Source organism: Vigna unguiculata, chromosome 8, assembly GCF_037176805.1.
Source record: "Vigna unguiculata cultivar grain cowpea cultivar isolate G323 ecotype 2 chromosome 8, ASM3717680v1, whole genome shotgun sequence".
Classification (NCBI taxonomy): domain Eukaryota; kingdom Viridiplantae; phylum Streptophyta; class Magnoliopsida; order Fabales; family Fabaceae; genus Vigna; species Vigna unguiculata.
The window spans coordinates 4067910-4083598 of record NC_140799.1 but is presented as its reverse complement, the minus strand read 5'-3'; the positions used below and the strand labels follow the sequence as shown (position 1 = coordinate 4083598).

The 15689-nt window shown below is 33.8% G+C and overlaps 1 protein-coding gene across 6 annotated transcripts in view; it reads left to right on the top strand.

Moving 5' to 3' along the window:
• LOC114194662 (myosin-15-like) overlaps positions 1 to 15472 on the top strand; it is a 28417-nt gene extending 12945 nt beyond the window's left edge. For 3 of the 6 annotated variants that reach the window (XM_028085018.2, XM_028085020.2, XM_028085022.2), the window contains 19 exons: positions 865 to 1070; positions 2231 to 2350; positions 2440 to 2538; positions 2930 to 3151; positions 4243 to 4382; positions 4498 to 4609; positions 4731 to 4778; positions 4861 to 4950; positions 5739 to 5909; positions 6086 to 6238; positions 9211 to 9387; positions 10088 to 10225; positions 12146 to 12216; positions 12326 to 12425; positions 12495 to 12551; positions 12644 to 12700; positions 13948 to 14028; positions 14109 to 14191; positions 14948 to 15472. In XM_028085018.2, coding sequence (XP_027940819.1) covers positions 865 to 1070; positions 2231 to 2350; positions 2440 to 2538; positions 2930 to 3151; positions 4243 to 4382; positions 4498 to 4609; positions 4731 to 4778; positions 4861 to 4950; positions 5739 to 5909; positions 6086 to 6238; positions 9211 to 9387; positions 10088 to 10225; positions 12146 to 12216; positions 12326 to 12425; positions 12495 to 12551; positions 12644 to 12700; positions 13948 to 14028; positions 14109 to 14191; positions 14948 to 15071 — 2249 coding nt within the window. In that variant the 3' untranslated portion in view covers positions 15072 to 15472. Of the gene's footprint in view, positions 1 to 864; positions 1071 to 2230; positions 2351 to 2439; positions 2539 to 2929; positions 3152 to 4242; positions 4383 to 4497; positions 4610 to 4730; positions 4779 to 4860; positions 4951 to 5738; positions 5910 to 6085; positions 6239 to 6366; positions 9388 to 10087; positions 10226 to 12145; positions 12217 to 12325; positions 12426 to 12494; positions 12555 to 12643; positions 12701 to 13947; positions 14029 to 14108; positions 14192 to 14419; positions 14483 to 14947 lie in introns of those variants that run through there. The other 3 variants (XM_028085019.2, XR_003606411.2, XM_028085021.2) reach the window with 3 other exon arrangements.
• Positions 15473 to 15689: the final 217 nt, after the last annotated feature.

Below are 15689 nucleotides of genomic sequence, written 5' to 3'. Positions count from 1 at the left end.
AATGACTCTTGGATTTTAGACTTTGGTGTGGCAGACCATATGACCCCTCATTCATCTTTTTTAACATTGTATGTTTCTCTTTCTAGTAACAACCAATGAGACTCATCCCAATAACCGGACACAGTAATGTTTCTCTTTTGTCATCCCTTAGCTTTAAAGATGTCCTTTATGTTTGAAAACTTTTTAATCACCTTATTTTGTTCAAAAACTTATCCATGATCTAAATTGTTTTCTAACCTTTTTACCCACTCATTGTGTTTTCAAGGATTTCACCATGGGAAGGACTATATGAACTGTTAAAAAACAGGGAGAGTTGTAGTGCTTCAACAACTTGGGAACTAGGAATAGTATCAGTAGGGAAATGCTAGTTGGCAAACTCAATTATCTTGATGTCATTGGTCCAAATATTGCTTTTGCATTTACCATGGGGACTCGATTCTTGAATTCACCTTTTAGGTGCAATGTGATGCAAATATTTGGATTCTCAAGTATGTTAAGCGATTCTCTCGCAAAGGCCTAATTTGTGTTGAAAATCAAATCATAATATTCTGAATCTTATAAATTTGGTTTATAGGTGTGCTTGAATATCTCATTTAGGGGAAACATAGTATCCTCTAATCCTGTGTAATGAATTCAATAGGCCTATATAATCATGCATTCACAGTATATTCTAACGCTGATTTCTGTTCAAAGTGCCTCTATTTTTCTCTCTGTAGCAGCTACAGTAGCACACTCCTTCTCTCTTCTCTTTCTTGATTTCTCTGTCGTCCCCTAAATTTAACAATTGAAAATGTATTATATATGGGGATCACGGTAATATGACATTAGCTTGACTGTCATCAGCTTTTTGTACTTATATTGTAGGTCGCATTGCCAGAAAGATATATGCTGCTAAAAGGGAGACAGCAGCGGCTATCTCCATTCAGAAATATATTCGGATGTGGTTTACAAGGCATGCTCACCTAAAATTGTATTTTTCTGCTATTATCATTCAATCTCATGTTCGAGGTTTTGTGACTCGCCAAAGATTCTTACATGTAAAAGAACATAGAGCTGCTACTCTTGTTCAGGTAACTTTTTCAAGATGTGTGATATGTGAATTCATAGCCTCTGTCTTCATCACTTTTATAAAATTGACTTCGTTGGGTGTTTATCATCCTAGTTTACGAATACAGCCTCTGTCCCTAGGTACAAGACATTGTTTTGAAAATTCCTTGCCCCCTTTTATAAGACTCTTTTCTGTTTCTCTTGCATTAATTATTTTGATAAATACCCTTAACAACTGTTGCTATTATTTTTCTCCCCATCCATTAATTATTTAAGGGTGACTTTTGAAAAATATTACAATTATAAATATAATGATTCTAATTGATAAGGACTTGATTATTATGGGATGCTAAGTAGGCAACCCATAACACCCGAGTTCTTATCACTAACTAAACTTGCTTAACAGGTGTGAATTAAATATAAATGTCTTATATTTATGAGACGAGGGTGAGTAGTACTTTGTTGTGAACCAAGATAATATTCTGTTTGATTTTAAATTCCATCTCTTTTACACGTAGGCTTATGCATTTATAAATAAGAAAAAAACAAAGAGATGAGTCTAAGCCTGTTATATCTAATAGAGATTAACGTTTTCCTTGTGTGGGAAAAGGTTCTGGTCAAACAGTTTTTTTTTTTTTTTCTCATCACATTGCAGCTCTGGATCAGTGGGCAGATGTGTTGACTAACCCCCTTTCTTCTGCTAATTTTTCTTCTCATAGGCAAACTCAATGTAAAGAATTTTTCTTCTGAAAAATCTTTTCCTTGTGCTGTTAAGCTACTGCTAACAGATATCTCTTGTATCAATTAAGTGAAGCTGTTCGGTACTGCTAATACCTATCTCCTCTATCGGAGATTAGCTATAATTACTCTTGTGCCTATCTTATTTCACAAGTTAATGAAATGCATTCAATAAAGTTAAGTTTCTCTCTTGTTCATTTTGTTTCTCAGATAGCATTCTTGCAAAATATTGTATCATTCCTATTTAGTGGAGAATTCTCCATTGGAGAACATACGATTTCCATCTTTTCTCAGTCTAATAGTTTACAATGGAATGGGAGAATGACTTATTTGCTTTGGTTTCAGTTGTTGCTGCATTCACTTTCACGCTTGCTTTTTATGTCTGGTTAATTTTGGATGACATTCTTTTGTTATATTGCTTTGTTGATCATACATAACATTGTAGGCCTATTGGAGGATGTCCAAGGTTAGGTCATCTTTCTTACGATATCAAACTTCAATTGTTGCAATACAATGCCTTTGGCGGTGCAGACAAGCAAAAAGAGAGTTGCGGAGACTTAAACAAGTAACATTTTTACCTTTAGTGGGTACTTGAAAAATCCCATTCAAAGTAGAAAACTTATTCTTATTGTCGTTTTTAAATGTCTTTATCAGGAGGCAAATGAAGCTGGTGCTCTTCGTTTAGCAAAGAATAAACTGGAGAAGCAAATGGAGGATCTCACATGGCGTTTGCATCTTGAAAAGAAAATAAGGGTATTTGCTTTGGAAATTGATGATTGTATTTAATTGTTGTATATTATTAACCGAATCCTTTTGATATATGTCTTTTTGATATGAAGGTTTTTTTCCTACTTCATTCTGTTACATATTTATGTGTTGTTGATGCCAACATTCTATATATATGTATTTATTTATTTGGTTATTATAAGCTGAAAATTTTAGCTAGTGTTTTCTCCCCCATAAATAAACCATTAGTTATCTTTTTTTTGCTTGTTTCTTTGCTGTTTATATTCCTTTTGTTTTACCTTTCGACTTTTATCTGAAATTTGGACTGGATGTCCTATCTGTGATCTGTCGTTTATCAGGCACAGAGGCTTTGAAAACAAAATTATTGAACTTATCAAGATTCTGCTTCATTGTGCAGGTTTCTAATGAAGAGGCTAAAAAAATAGAGATTTCCAAACTTCAAAAGATGTTAGAAGCTTTGAATCTTGAATTAGATGCTGCTAAATTGGCAAACATTAATGAGTGCAACAAGAATGCTGTTCTGCAAAATCAATTAGAATTGTCAGTAAAGGAAAAGTCTGCTTTGAAACGGGACCTAGTAGCAGTGGATGAATTGCGAAAGGAAAATGCTTTATTAAAGGTTCTTCATTAATGCTGAATGATATGTTCCATTAATTCTGTTTGATTGTGATGGATAATAAATATTGGTTACCCTTACCATATAAATCCTTGGCAGGATTTTGGAACTTCTCTTTGTGGGATAAATTCAAGTTTGTTTCACATTCTTGATTGTTTTTTGTTATAAAGTTGTCCATCTTTTTATTATTTACTGAGGCATGTTATATTTTATAGACCACTGACATGGTTTATGAGATAGGTATTATGATAAATCAAGGAAGTTCGTATTATGAACTGTGAATGTTATGAGTAAGTTACTAATTGGAGATAAGTTTATTGACGGCTGTATTAGAAAATCTGGATTTAAATGTCAAAAGAAGAGTTAAAGATGGAGACAAGTTTGCAAGATGTTTAATCATCATTACTATCAAAGAAAATGGTAGAAGCATAGAACACTGGTTTTTGGATGGGGGATTAACCTATGGTAGAATAGTGTAAGACTTTCATTTTTCTTGTTGAGTTTCCGAAGTTAAACAGAATGATACGGGTAATTTAAAATTTCCCATTAATTTATTTTTTGTTTAAGGTTAGAAAAATGAGAGAAGTACCTTCTCCAGATTCTAAGCTTTTGCTTGTAGATGAGGGTTGAGGGTGTTTTTGGTTCTTAGGATTTTCTTCTAATATTATATAAAATAGAATCTTACCTTTTGTCTGTTATTTTTTTTAAAGTAACATTTCCATGGTTATGGCGGTCATTATGAACAACTTATCCGTATATCTTAAGCTGTTTGGTGAATACTTAATCTTTGTTTTTCATCTAACATGCCCGTTAATTCCAATAACCCTTTGGGCATGAAACATGGACAATGCAAAGGCCCACCCTTTATCCTTGTTGTGGAATTTAACTTCTATCTATATTGAAAGGATTGCTTGTAATTGTGTGTTGTGTACACATTATATTGTTATTTGTAAGGAAGAAGGTATACATAATAAGGAAAAAAATCAATATTTAATAATGAGAAATATCTTCTTTCATGAACTTGTGCGTTTGCTTATTTTCTCTTGTAAATTTAGTTATATAGTATGATTCATTTCCCTTTCTTGGATTTCTAGGTTTCATTGGATGCATTTGAAAGGAAGTACAGGACCTTAGAGCTTGAGCTTATGAATGCTCAGAAAGGCCGGGATGAAACCATGGAGAAACTGAGGGAGTTTGAACATAAGTGTTCTCAACTCGAGCAAAATGAAAAAAAGTGCCTTTTCTTTTCCCTGTTTTTGATTCTGCAATATGATTTAGTTAATGCATGATATTACACGTATTCCTGTAATCCTAGTTGATAATTATTTTTCTGACTGTATTCAATGTAGGCTTGAGGAAAAGTTAAAGAGTTTAGAAAATGAAAATCATGTGCTTCGTCAGAAAGCCTTAAGTACCCCTCTTAAGAGTAACCGCCCAGGTTTTGCCAAGTCAGTGTCAGAAGTAAGTTTGTTTTGTCTTTTACTTTTGTTATTCATTTCTTATGACCATGTTTCATTTTTCGGTAAATATCTTCTTTAATAACTGTCTTAGAATTTATTTACTTATTTTATTTCTGGTACAGAAATACTCAAGTGCGATTACCTCTCGCACTGATCGAAAGACCATATTTGTAAGCTCCTACTTTCTCATCTCCCTCTTTCAGAAATAATCACTAACCAGAGTCATAATTATTTTAATATGCTCTTATTCAGGAGTCACCCACACCCACAAAACTTATTGCTCCTTTTACACTAGGCTTGTCAGACTCTCGTCGATCTAAGCTAACAGCAGAGAAACACCAGGTAGATCTTGTTTAATTTCTGTTCTGGCGTAAATTTTACACCTTTAGATTTGGCATCCTTCTATTTCAGTCTATGCTCAATCTAAAAGAAAAGAAGGAAAAGTCCCCCACTTTTTTTTTTCTCTCCTTTATTTATTGATTGGGGTACTACATATGATTGTTGTCAATTGTTGTGCAAACATAGTTGGGATGACAATTAACATTGGAATCCTTTTACACTACCATTTTATTGAAACAAGAAAACTTTAATGGAGAGCTAGCGTTAGAGTTGTGAGAACAAATAGCTGAACATGCAGGTGTGAGAAAGGGGTAAAAAATATTTCTTGGGCGGGATCAGTTTAGTATTGGGGTATTGTAGTTGTAGAAATTTCTACTTAAAGGTCATTTTTTAGTTGTTGCAATTGAACGGAAGCAAAATTTGATTATGATGTGGAAAATGGATATCACTTCCAAAAATTTCATTAAGAAGTGCCTGCTCCAATCCTACTTTACTGGTTATTGTGGATTTGATTTTTGTTGTTGGAAAAATTACTATTGGTCCTGGTAAATTCAGTGTTTTTGCCATCCTTTTGACAGAGAAGTTCAGTGACAAGGCAGAGTCATATTACCTATGTTTGAAAAATGTAATAAGTCAATTGACTTGGATGAAAATACAGAAACAGAATAAAAAATTATCCACAATGAAGGTGAAAAAGTCTTTACTAATCTCCGTAATAAACTAGTGTCTGCAACATGTTTCTCACTATATAATTGTGCACCTTAAGCTGATAGATACTTTATGTTTTGCAGGATAACTATGAATTCCTCTCCAAGTGTATAAAAGAAAATTTGGGATTTAAAAATGGTAAACCTATTGCTGCTCGTATTATATATAAATGTCTGCTTCATTGGCATTCATTTGAAAATGAGCGCACAACCATTTTTGATTCAATCATCGAAGGCATAAATGAGATTCTAAAGGTAAATTTTGTGCTTTTATTCTTAAAACTTGCTGTCTATTATGTTGTGTTGCTTGTCTCATCATACTTAGAATTTGGTCATATTTCTATTGCGTATTTTTTCATTTATAGTCCTGTATTCAATATGTAGGATGTGTAATTATTTTATGAAACTTATCCGAGTGCATTCTGCATCAGGTTAGGGAGGATGACATTATCCTGCCATATTGGCTGTCCAATACCTCTGCGCTTCTATGCCTTTTACAGAGGAACTTACGGTCAAATGGTTTTTTAACTGCCACTGCTCAGCGTTATCCTGGATCATCTGGTTTAATCAGCCGGACTGGACATGTGAGTTATCTTGCTGAAAATTTGAATTTTGTGTATTACTTCCACTATATGTAATTTTCTGTGACTACGTGGGTGTTGATCCACTTAGTTTAAGTTGCATTTCGTTTTGACTAAATTGTGGACTGCAGTGGATTAAAATTGTATAGAAAAGGTAGGCGACCTGCGACTTGAGATTTAACTTCGAGCAGTGTAACTAGATTTGACGGTGCAAAGTGGCTGATGTAGCAGGAATGTAGCTTTACAAGGATTATGGATACTTTACAAGGATTAATTTGCAGCTTATATATATGTATAAATGCTTAAAGATAAAGTTGCAGATTGTTAGAATAGGTATTAAATATAGGTAGAAAGTAGTTGTATTGGAAAACCGTTTCATGATGTACCTATGAGCTATACCTAGCTCTACATCTAGGATGCTAGTTCTGGCTTTTTATCTTTGCTATTCCCTCATTGTATCAGACTTCTATCAATATACATATAAGACAAAAGAGAGGCATGATCGAGCCCTCTAAAATGTTGTCTCTTTTATTTACTTGAAGTTGATATTTGAGGGGGTTAATTCCGCTTTGTTGATCTCAGTATTTTCTAGCATAGTATCCACCATCTTTTTGCTGTTGGTTGTCGGCTGCCGTCACAAATTTCTTGAATCTTGAGCGTCTCTCTAGACGATGACCTCCCTCACCGGTCCCAAAATCAGATTCTGCTCCATGTGCGCACTATTCATTCTCTGCTGCTCAATGCGTGGATGTCACGCAGCATCAGACATCCTTGTCTTTCTTCTAACCACTGGTTCTCCATTTCTAACGTGGTTGAAGGTCAAACCTAAGGTTTTCTATTTGTTGTCTGTTAGAATATAATCATAGGTTATAGATTTTTAGAAAATCAACCAATTCATAATCTCGTAAATTAGGGTGATTGATTCCTAATTATTACGTGTCTTTATTGTAATTGATTATATATTAAATAGTATAAATAAATATTGTGTGGTCTGCATTATACACACAATAATTCAGAACATATACAATTCTATATAGTATCAATAGTTTAAGGTTCCGATCCACTCTGTGCCCCTTTGCTCTATCTCCGAGCTCCTTTTTCCTCCGGTGTCCACTGCGATTAGGAACATTGTCTAATAATTGGTATGACCAAATGTGAAGTTGATCATTCGGTGTTTTATTAGCACACTTGTTGGATGTATTTACTTGGTAAAATATGTTGATAACATTGTAATCCACTGCAATTAGGAACATTGTCTAATAATTGGTATGACCAAATGTGAAGTTGATCATTCGGTGTTTTATTAGCACACTTGTTGGATGTATTTACTTGGTAAAATATGTTGATAACATTCTTACAGTAGTGATCATAGTAGCATACTTTAGATAAAACAACATCAGTGTCATCATTTTCAAATGAAATACCTTGGCAAACTGAAGTTTCTTAGGAATTGAGGTGGTACAATCCAACAATGGAATTCTCCTTTCAAAGGAAGTATGCATAAAATATTTTAATGGAAATTGGACTAATGAATTCCAAACCCATTGACTCACCCATGGATCCCAATTCCAAGCTTCTATCTAGTCAAGGGGAGCCATTGGTGGATCCTGAGAAATGCAAAAGACTGGTTGGAAAATTGAATATCTCGCAATTACACGTATTGACATTTACTTTACCGTCAGTATGGTAAGCCAATTTTTAAATTCTCCTTGTACAAGAATGCAATTTTTTGCATTCTGAAGTGTATTAAAGGTGCCCCTGGAGAAGGTTTGATATATGGTCACAATAATCACACTAATGTTGTGGGCTATTCAGATGTAGATTGAGCTGGATCTTTATCTGACAAGAGATCCACCTCTGAATATTATGTCTTTATTGTGACAATTTGATTTCCTGGTAAAGCAAGAGAGATACAATAGTAGCAAGATCTAGTGCATAAGTAGAATATAGGGTTATGGCCTTTGCCAAATGTGAGTTCAATTGGCTCAAACAGTTGCTTAAAGAACTGAATCATCACTCAATACTGCTCAGTTTAAGCTAGTTTATTCATTATTCAAGAGTATGATGTATGTAAGGAATTGACAAATTTTAGTACTTGAAGTCAAGCTCTCGGAAGCAATTACTCCTTAGGAGGAAAGAAGATACTTTGACCTTGAAGATGTATACCAGTGCAAGCCATCAAGGTTTTGTTACTGATACCTTTAGGTATTTTATATTTTTGGGCAAAAAAAATATAAGGTATTTCGTTCGAGTGCAGGAGCTAAATTTCCAGCCCTTGCTTAAGGTGTGTTGGAAGGACTTTAGATGAAGACCAAATTAAATGACCTTAAAATAAAGGTTGACATCCCTTCACAATTGTACTATAATAACAAGTCCATCATGAGTATTACTCATAGTGCAGGAAAAATTTGAAAGGACCAAATATATTGAAATTGATAGACGTTTCATAAAAGATAATTTTAACCGTGGTCTAGTGGTTACAATCTATATCCCTGTTGAACTTCAATTAGCATACATCTTCACTAAGGGTCTTTCTCATGGCACATTCCCAGATCTTGTAGGTAAGTTGGGGAATGATTAATATTCCAACTTGAGGGATAGTGTTATAAACAAGGGATTATTAGAATAAAAGTATTCCTAGAATCTATATATTTATTCTGGTACATTTTATGTTCTTTTTTACGAGAATGTGATTGTTGTAAAAAAAGGAGTTGAGAATGTAATCAGCATGTAATTAAAAAGATATTTCTTTATTCCCTCTCATTTCTCAAGTGCTTTGTTACTAAGCTGGACATAAATGTAGATATAAATAATGAAAGGAAGCTTTTACATTGGTCTTTTTCTTATTTCGATAATGGGAGAAAATTGAAACTAAAATCTGGGAAGCTTATTGGTTGTCATTTTACGTTGGTTTTCATTAGTTCCCTGTTTGTTTTTGTATCTTCCCCTGATTTTAGTTTTGGTGGTATTTCTAGGGATCAAAATCTCCGTTGCAGTTTATTGGGTATGATGATGGTGTGTCACATGTGGAGGCAAGATATCCTGCTATACTTTTTAAACAACAGCTAACTGCTTGTGTAGAGAAGATTTTTGGTCTGTTGCGTGACAATTTGAAAAAAGAACTCTCTCCACTGCTGGGATCATGTATTCAGGTGACATTTCTTACTCTTTGCTTATAGTCATTAGCTTTGGAGATGTTATTTCTGGCTAAACTACCTTGTCGGTTGTTGAATTTGTGCTTTATTCTGGGTTCTTGTGGTCATATCATGAAGTGAATATAATTCCATGGCAGTTTCTCAAACACCTTTTTCTTTGTATGAGAAAGAGGGAGCTATCAAAGTTTCTAACTAAGTTTGTTAAACAAACTTTGTTGTTTCTGGAGTCAGTTTGAATTGCTTTAATGTTTGAGACTGCTGCATTGATCCAGATTTTGTTGCTTTAATGTTTCTAACTAAGTTTGTTCAACAAACTTTGTTGCTTTAATATTTATATGGAGAAGAATGAATCAATACCATAAATAGAGGAGATTTGATATTCTCTAATAACAAAGATACAAAAACAAAAATACCATATATATATATTCTTGATTATATGCGATCAATTACTTTTTTACAATAATTATAACACTGCAAAGTATTTAAGTCGTACGTGCCCTGTATGTTTGACATGTTAAAACAAAATAACAACTTTACAAAGTATTCTACAAGACATTAACAAACTTCGAACATAGTTTAGCCTTAAAATCTTGCACCATTTTACATTTTTTAATTATCAAATCTTTTTTATTTAACTATTCTACCTTTGTTGATGCTTGTTTATGTTTAATTTTATAATTTATTTATTTTTGGTTAGTCACCCAAAACAGGACGAGGAGTGCAAGGGGCAAAATCGTCTAGGTCTCCTGGTGGGATTCAACAATCATCTGGTGGTCAGTGGGATAACATTGTCAAATTTTTGGATTCTCTCATGAGCAAACTATGTGGAAATCATGTACGTTTTATATTGTTTCAATGTTTTTTGACTTTGTTAATGTGTTTTGTTAGAAGTGAGTTTTAAACCTAATTCAATCTCACAAAATCGGTTTGTAAGGTGAGGTTTGCACCTAGAGATGTCAATGGGGCGGGTAGGATACGGGTTATAACTCTGCCGTGCCCTACCTGCTCTGCCTCGTACCTGTACCCATATCTGTCGGGTATCTGTTATGCGGGTACCCGCCTATTTTTTTTCATATCCGTAGGTATCTACAGGTACCAGCGAGTATTTGCAAAATTATTTAAAAAACAAATATTTAATCATAAATTCAAATAAAATAAAATACATGAGTCATAAATTTGAAATAAAGTTCAAATAAACTCAAGTTGATACAAGTCCAAATAATTGTAAAAGTAAATATAAGATGACGTTGAATGGAAATTCTTTAATTAGTGTTTTGATCGACAAACCAACTTTCTCCGATTTTGATTCCTGAAAAATAAACAAATAATAAACCTCAATTGCCACGTGCCAAGTATTCTTATTTTGATTCCATCGTTTGACAACAAGCATACCATAAACGTTATTGTCTATTTAAGGTTTGATGTATATGCTCAATTTCAACGAAAGGAAAGAGAAGAATGTCAAGGGGTGTAAGTTTAGCGAGTACGGTTATCCATGAGTACGGATACTATGATACCCGTATCCGTTTCGTTAACATGCGGGTATCAAAAATATCCGTACTTGCGGGTAGCCGGTATCCATTTTTGATATCCGTTTTCTAACCGTTGCGGGTTTTATCTGCAGATATCCGTGGGTACAAATTTTTTTGATATCCCTATTTGCACCTCACTTGTGGTCCCCCTTTATGTTTTCTACTGCCGTTTTATAATCTATATTTTATTTTTTGTCATTTCCTGCATATCTATTGAGGAAGAAAGTATACAAGGAAATTACATGTTGCAATTTGAATAAAAGACTGATATTGCTGTTCAAGATGTAAGTTTAGCAGGAGCCATAATAGTACTGATTTTTAAGGGTGCAAACTGAAGACCTTACAAAATCACGAGTCACATCTTGGGTCCATCATACCATGACAGAGAATAGAGTAAATTCCTATTTCCTAGTAATAGAATGGAAAAATGACAATAGAATGATCAGAGTGACTAGCTATTTGTTGAGTTCACCACACCATGACTGCAAATAAGTGATGCATAAACCATAGGATTGCTTGGTGGTTTTGTATGTAGATTATAAAGTAAGTTCTTACATCCAAGAAAAGTGAATCAAGAGAGAATGGAAAAATGAAAACGGAATGATGGGAAGTTGGGAATACATTGTGATAACTTAGTGTACTACATCTTAACAGAGTTATTACAACTGTTTGATCAACTAAAGCTTTGAAGTATTTATTTTAAGTAGTAAATTCATGGTAGTTGAATCGAAATACAAAGGATTTCTAAGCATTAATATTAAGAAGTGGATTTTAAGCCTAATTCAATCCTATGAAACCGGCTTGTAAGGTGAGATTTTGACTTGTAAATTTATGGGATGTCCAATTCATCTACATCTCCCTCATGCCGAGATGTACACATATTAAGTTTGAGACTAGATATTTATTTAAATGGCTCTATAGGTTCAACAAATAACAAATTTTGTCATGATTAAATGGCTCTAATACCATATTAAAAGGTGGGCTTTAAACCTAATTTAATCTAGTTGTACTTATTACCATGGTGACATTTTATGCTTGATTACAGTCTATGGCATTTGATGTATTCTACATGTTGATTTTTTGCTTTGGAACATATGTAGTAATTTTTGGAGTACAGATAATTGATGATTTATGTGGTTATGGATATAACTGTTCTATTAATATTAATAAGTTTCAACCATTCACGATATCTAACATGTTATGCCTAAAATTTACTTGTTCAGGTGCCATCCTTCTTCATCCGTAAACTAGTTACCCAGGTGTTTTCCTTCATCAATATTACACTCTTCAACAGGTAAAAACCATGATTGTTCTTGTAGCTTAAAGTCACTAATTTACTTTGTTTCTTATTTTTCCCTTTGTTCAGCTTTTTCATTTTTTTTTTAAATTCCATCACTTTTTAGTCTTCTTTTGCGTCGGGAATGTTGCACTTTCTCAAATGGTGAATATGTGAAGTCTGGTCTAGCAGAACTGGAGAAATGGATAGTGAATGCAAAGGAAGAGGTAGATTGAGATTGTTTATACCTTTTGAAATTTTAGCTTAATGGGTTACTAAGTACTGGTGAAATGCAGTATGCAGGGACATCCTGGCATGAGCTCAATTACATACGGCAAGCTGTTGGGTTCTTGGTATAAAAACTGTCCTACTTTGGTTGGACTTGAATGTTGTCAAACGGAGCTGCTATCGCTTATATATACTTTCCTTTGTTTGAATTATGCAGGTAATACATCAGAAAAGAAAGAAATCTTTAATTGAAATTCGGCAAGATCTTTGTCCGGTAAGATTGTTATTTTATCAGACTGCCCAGTATGATTATCATATTCTCTAAAATCTGTTGTTGCAATGCTATTCATCCGACTTCCGTCTTTCCTGTATCAATTTTTTTTAGTTATCATTCAAGACGTAATTGTGTTACAATCACGATGTTCTTCGGCCACATTGTTGTTTTACAGAATAAAGGCAGGTAGCAAATCAGCGGGAATAAAATTCTGAAAGAGAAAGAATGTATGAGTTGAAATAAAATTGATCAATATTATTCTCAATATGGCTGCCAGTTAAAATATATATATATATTTACAATACTTGCAGTAACAAAAAAACTAATTGAGATACATTTTCCTTAAGTCTAGGAACATTTACTTTGACTAGAAAACCTTATTCAACTTACGAAACATAAAAAGATGCCCAGTGTAGTCTAAAAAAAACCAATATCTAACTCAGTTATTACTAATGATTAAATGTGTAGGTGAAACACCTTACATGCGAGTTGGGATAAAAGAAATTTGATGATATGGAAACCTATATTAATATGATAGGAAACTGAAAATAGATTACTTTTTGTGAATTTGCACAAAGATTCTTTCCCTGTTATACTCACGTTGAGAATGCCAAAAACAAATGTATTTACACATTTCTTGAGATCACTCAGTGATGAAAGAACGAGGATAGTGCTACTGACACTTCAAGGTGCACTCCTTTTTATCTTCTTACTCTGTCCAATTTCCTCTACCACCCTCTCTCTCCTACCAATTTCCTCTCTTCTAACATATACAGTAACTGGAGAAAAGAACTAAATTTTCTCAATCATTAATAGTAATACATTTATTTGTTGAAAGTTTTCTTTTTGAGACAATTATGAAAGTATCTTCATAAGCAGCACGTGTCAGGTTTAACTGTTCTAAGAATATGGCACAAACAGTTAATGGCCTTCCTTCAACTGTTGAGGGAGCATATTTGGTTTCATTTATTGCAAAGATCTTCCTACTATCCCATTTGTTAGCGTTGGAATCTTATACATATGTTAGAACCTTTCAGATGTATGTAGTAATTGCTGTTGTAGGACTAAAATTAATTGGATATATTACCGAGTCATATGCTATGAAGACATTCCTTATTTCTTTCTTTTATTTATGGATCATTAGAATATGTTCATGGTCCTGCATGTGTAAGGATTTGAATACAAAATTCTTGATATACAGTTCGTCTATGCATATAAGAAATTAAGCTAATGCATTTCTTCTTCAGGCATTGACAGTGAGGCAAATCTATCGAATCAGTACAATGTACTGGGATGACAAGTATAGAACCCAAAGTGTGTCCAATGAGGCAAGTTTTGTTCTTAATTGATTCAAAGGACAACTACTATTGTAGTTTCTTTAGAGTTCTGAACAATATATGGTAAACAGGTGGTTGGTGAAATGAGAGAAATTGTCAGCAAGGACAATCAGAACCTGACCTCAAATTCTTTCCTATTGGATGATGATCTGAGGTACACTACCTTTTTCCATCGAAGTTCTTTTCACTTGTAGTTTTAACATATGATTTTTGTATGAATCAATACGAGTGGTTTCCATGCTTCTGTCTTTCTGGCCTGTTCTTACTTGAATTGGACTTCTGAGTCTTATTCCAGTTTTTTTAAATCAAAATTATAATACCGAAAAAGCAAGGTCTTTTTTTACGTTTTTCTTATAAACATGGATACTTCTTTTTTTACCAGCTATTCTATTGTGATATGAAGCTTCAAGCAGCATAATTCTTATCCGGTGTACTTTGCAGTTCGGTCGGTTGCATTTTTACTTCGTGCTGAATAACCCAAAAAATTTGTCTGGTATTTAGAATTTTCGATTGAGTACTGACAGTCATGGATGCCAATATCTAATGCTTACTGGCTCTTAGACATTTCCTATGTTTGATCTCGTGAAGAATAATCTAATAACAAAATGCAGATGTGGCATGTTGGGGAGAGAGAAAGAGGGGAAATATGGACTTTATTCAGAAAGAGGGAAATATTGACCACACCTACAACTTAAAAAATAAAATAAATGGATAAATTTGCACTACTCCACTCATCTAAAAAAATCATAAATATGTAAACCTGCATATAGGTCGTGCATATTCGGGTGAAATGGAAATTTAAAATTGCACCAAATTAGTAATAAGGAACTGTATTTTGTATCTCAAGAGTCACGGCGACCGACCGTTTGTGATTCCTTTGTCTTATTTAATCTTATTTTTTTGGCTGCAGCATTCCTTTCTCTGCCGAAGACATAGATATGGCTATCCCTGCCATAGATCTTGATGAGATTCATCTTCCAGAATTCGTGTCCGAATATTCCTGTGCTCAGTTTCTTATTTCAGATCAGAAGTAAGCGGTCTACGCTTGACAGTTTAGTTCAATAGATGGTCTCTGGATTTTGATGACAATGCTAATACGGTATCTGCATTGGAAACACAAGTTTCTCTCACATGGACAGTATCTTGGTTGTCATCAGATTTATTGTTACAGTGTGCGCTTGCTGTATATGATGCCAGAGATAGATGAGTGATTGAAATCCCCCCCTCTAAATTACACACTTCAACCAATGTTTTTGTAATTACCCCTGCAAGCCTCTATTATTTTGCCGCCCACCCACTTAAGGTATATTTATTATTGATTTTCATGTTGTATTCTATGTAGGTATGCAATTGTAACTAGGTCATGGCCAAAATTAAATTTCATTCATTCATGTAAATATTAACACCATTTAATGTTGCCCATTCGAGTTCTAAATTTAGCTTCACCTTGAGCAATTTCTTTGTGTTTTGAAGCATGGTGCGGACATTTCGTGCCACTAATTAAACCTTTTGTGATACCTTGATTTCATTCCAATTGGAATGGACATGATCATTGTTTTGGTTTTTGTTTGATTGTTGCGTAATATGGCAGCGAGTGACAGACTAGCACAATTATTTTTTCTATGGTTAAACTATTTAGTTCCTTTCTCAGT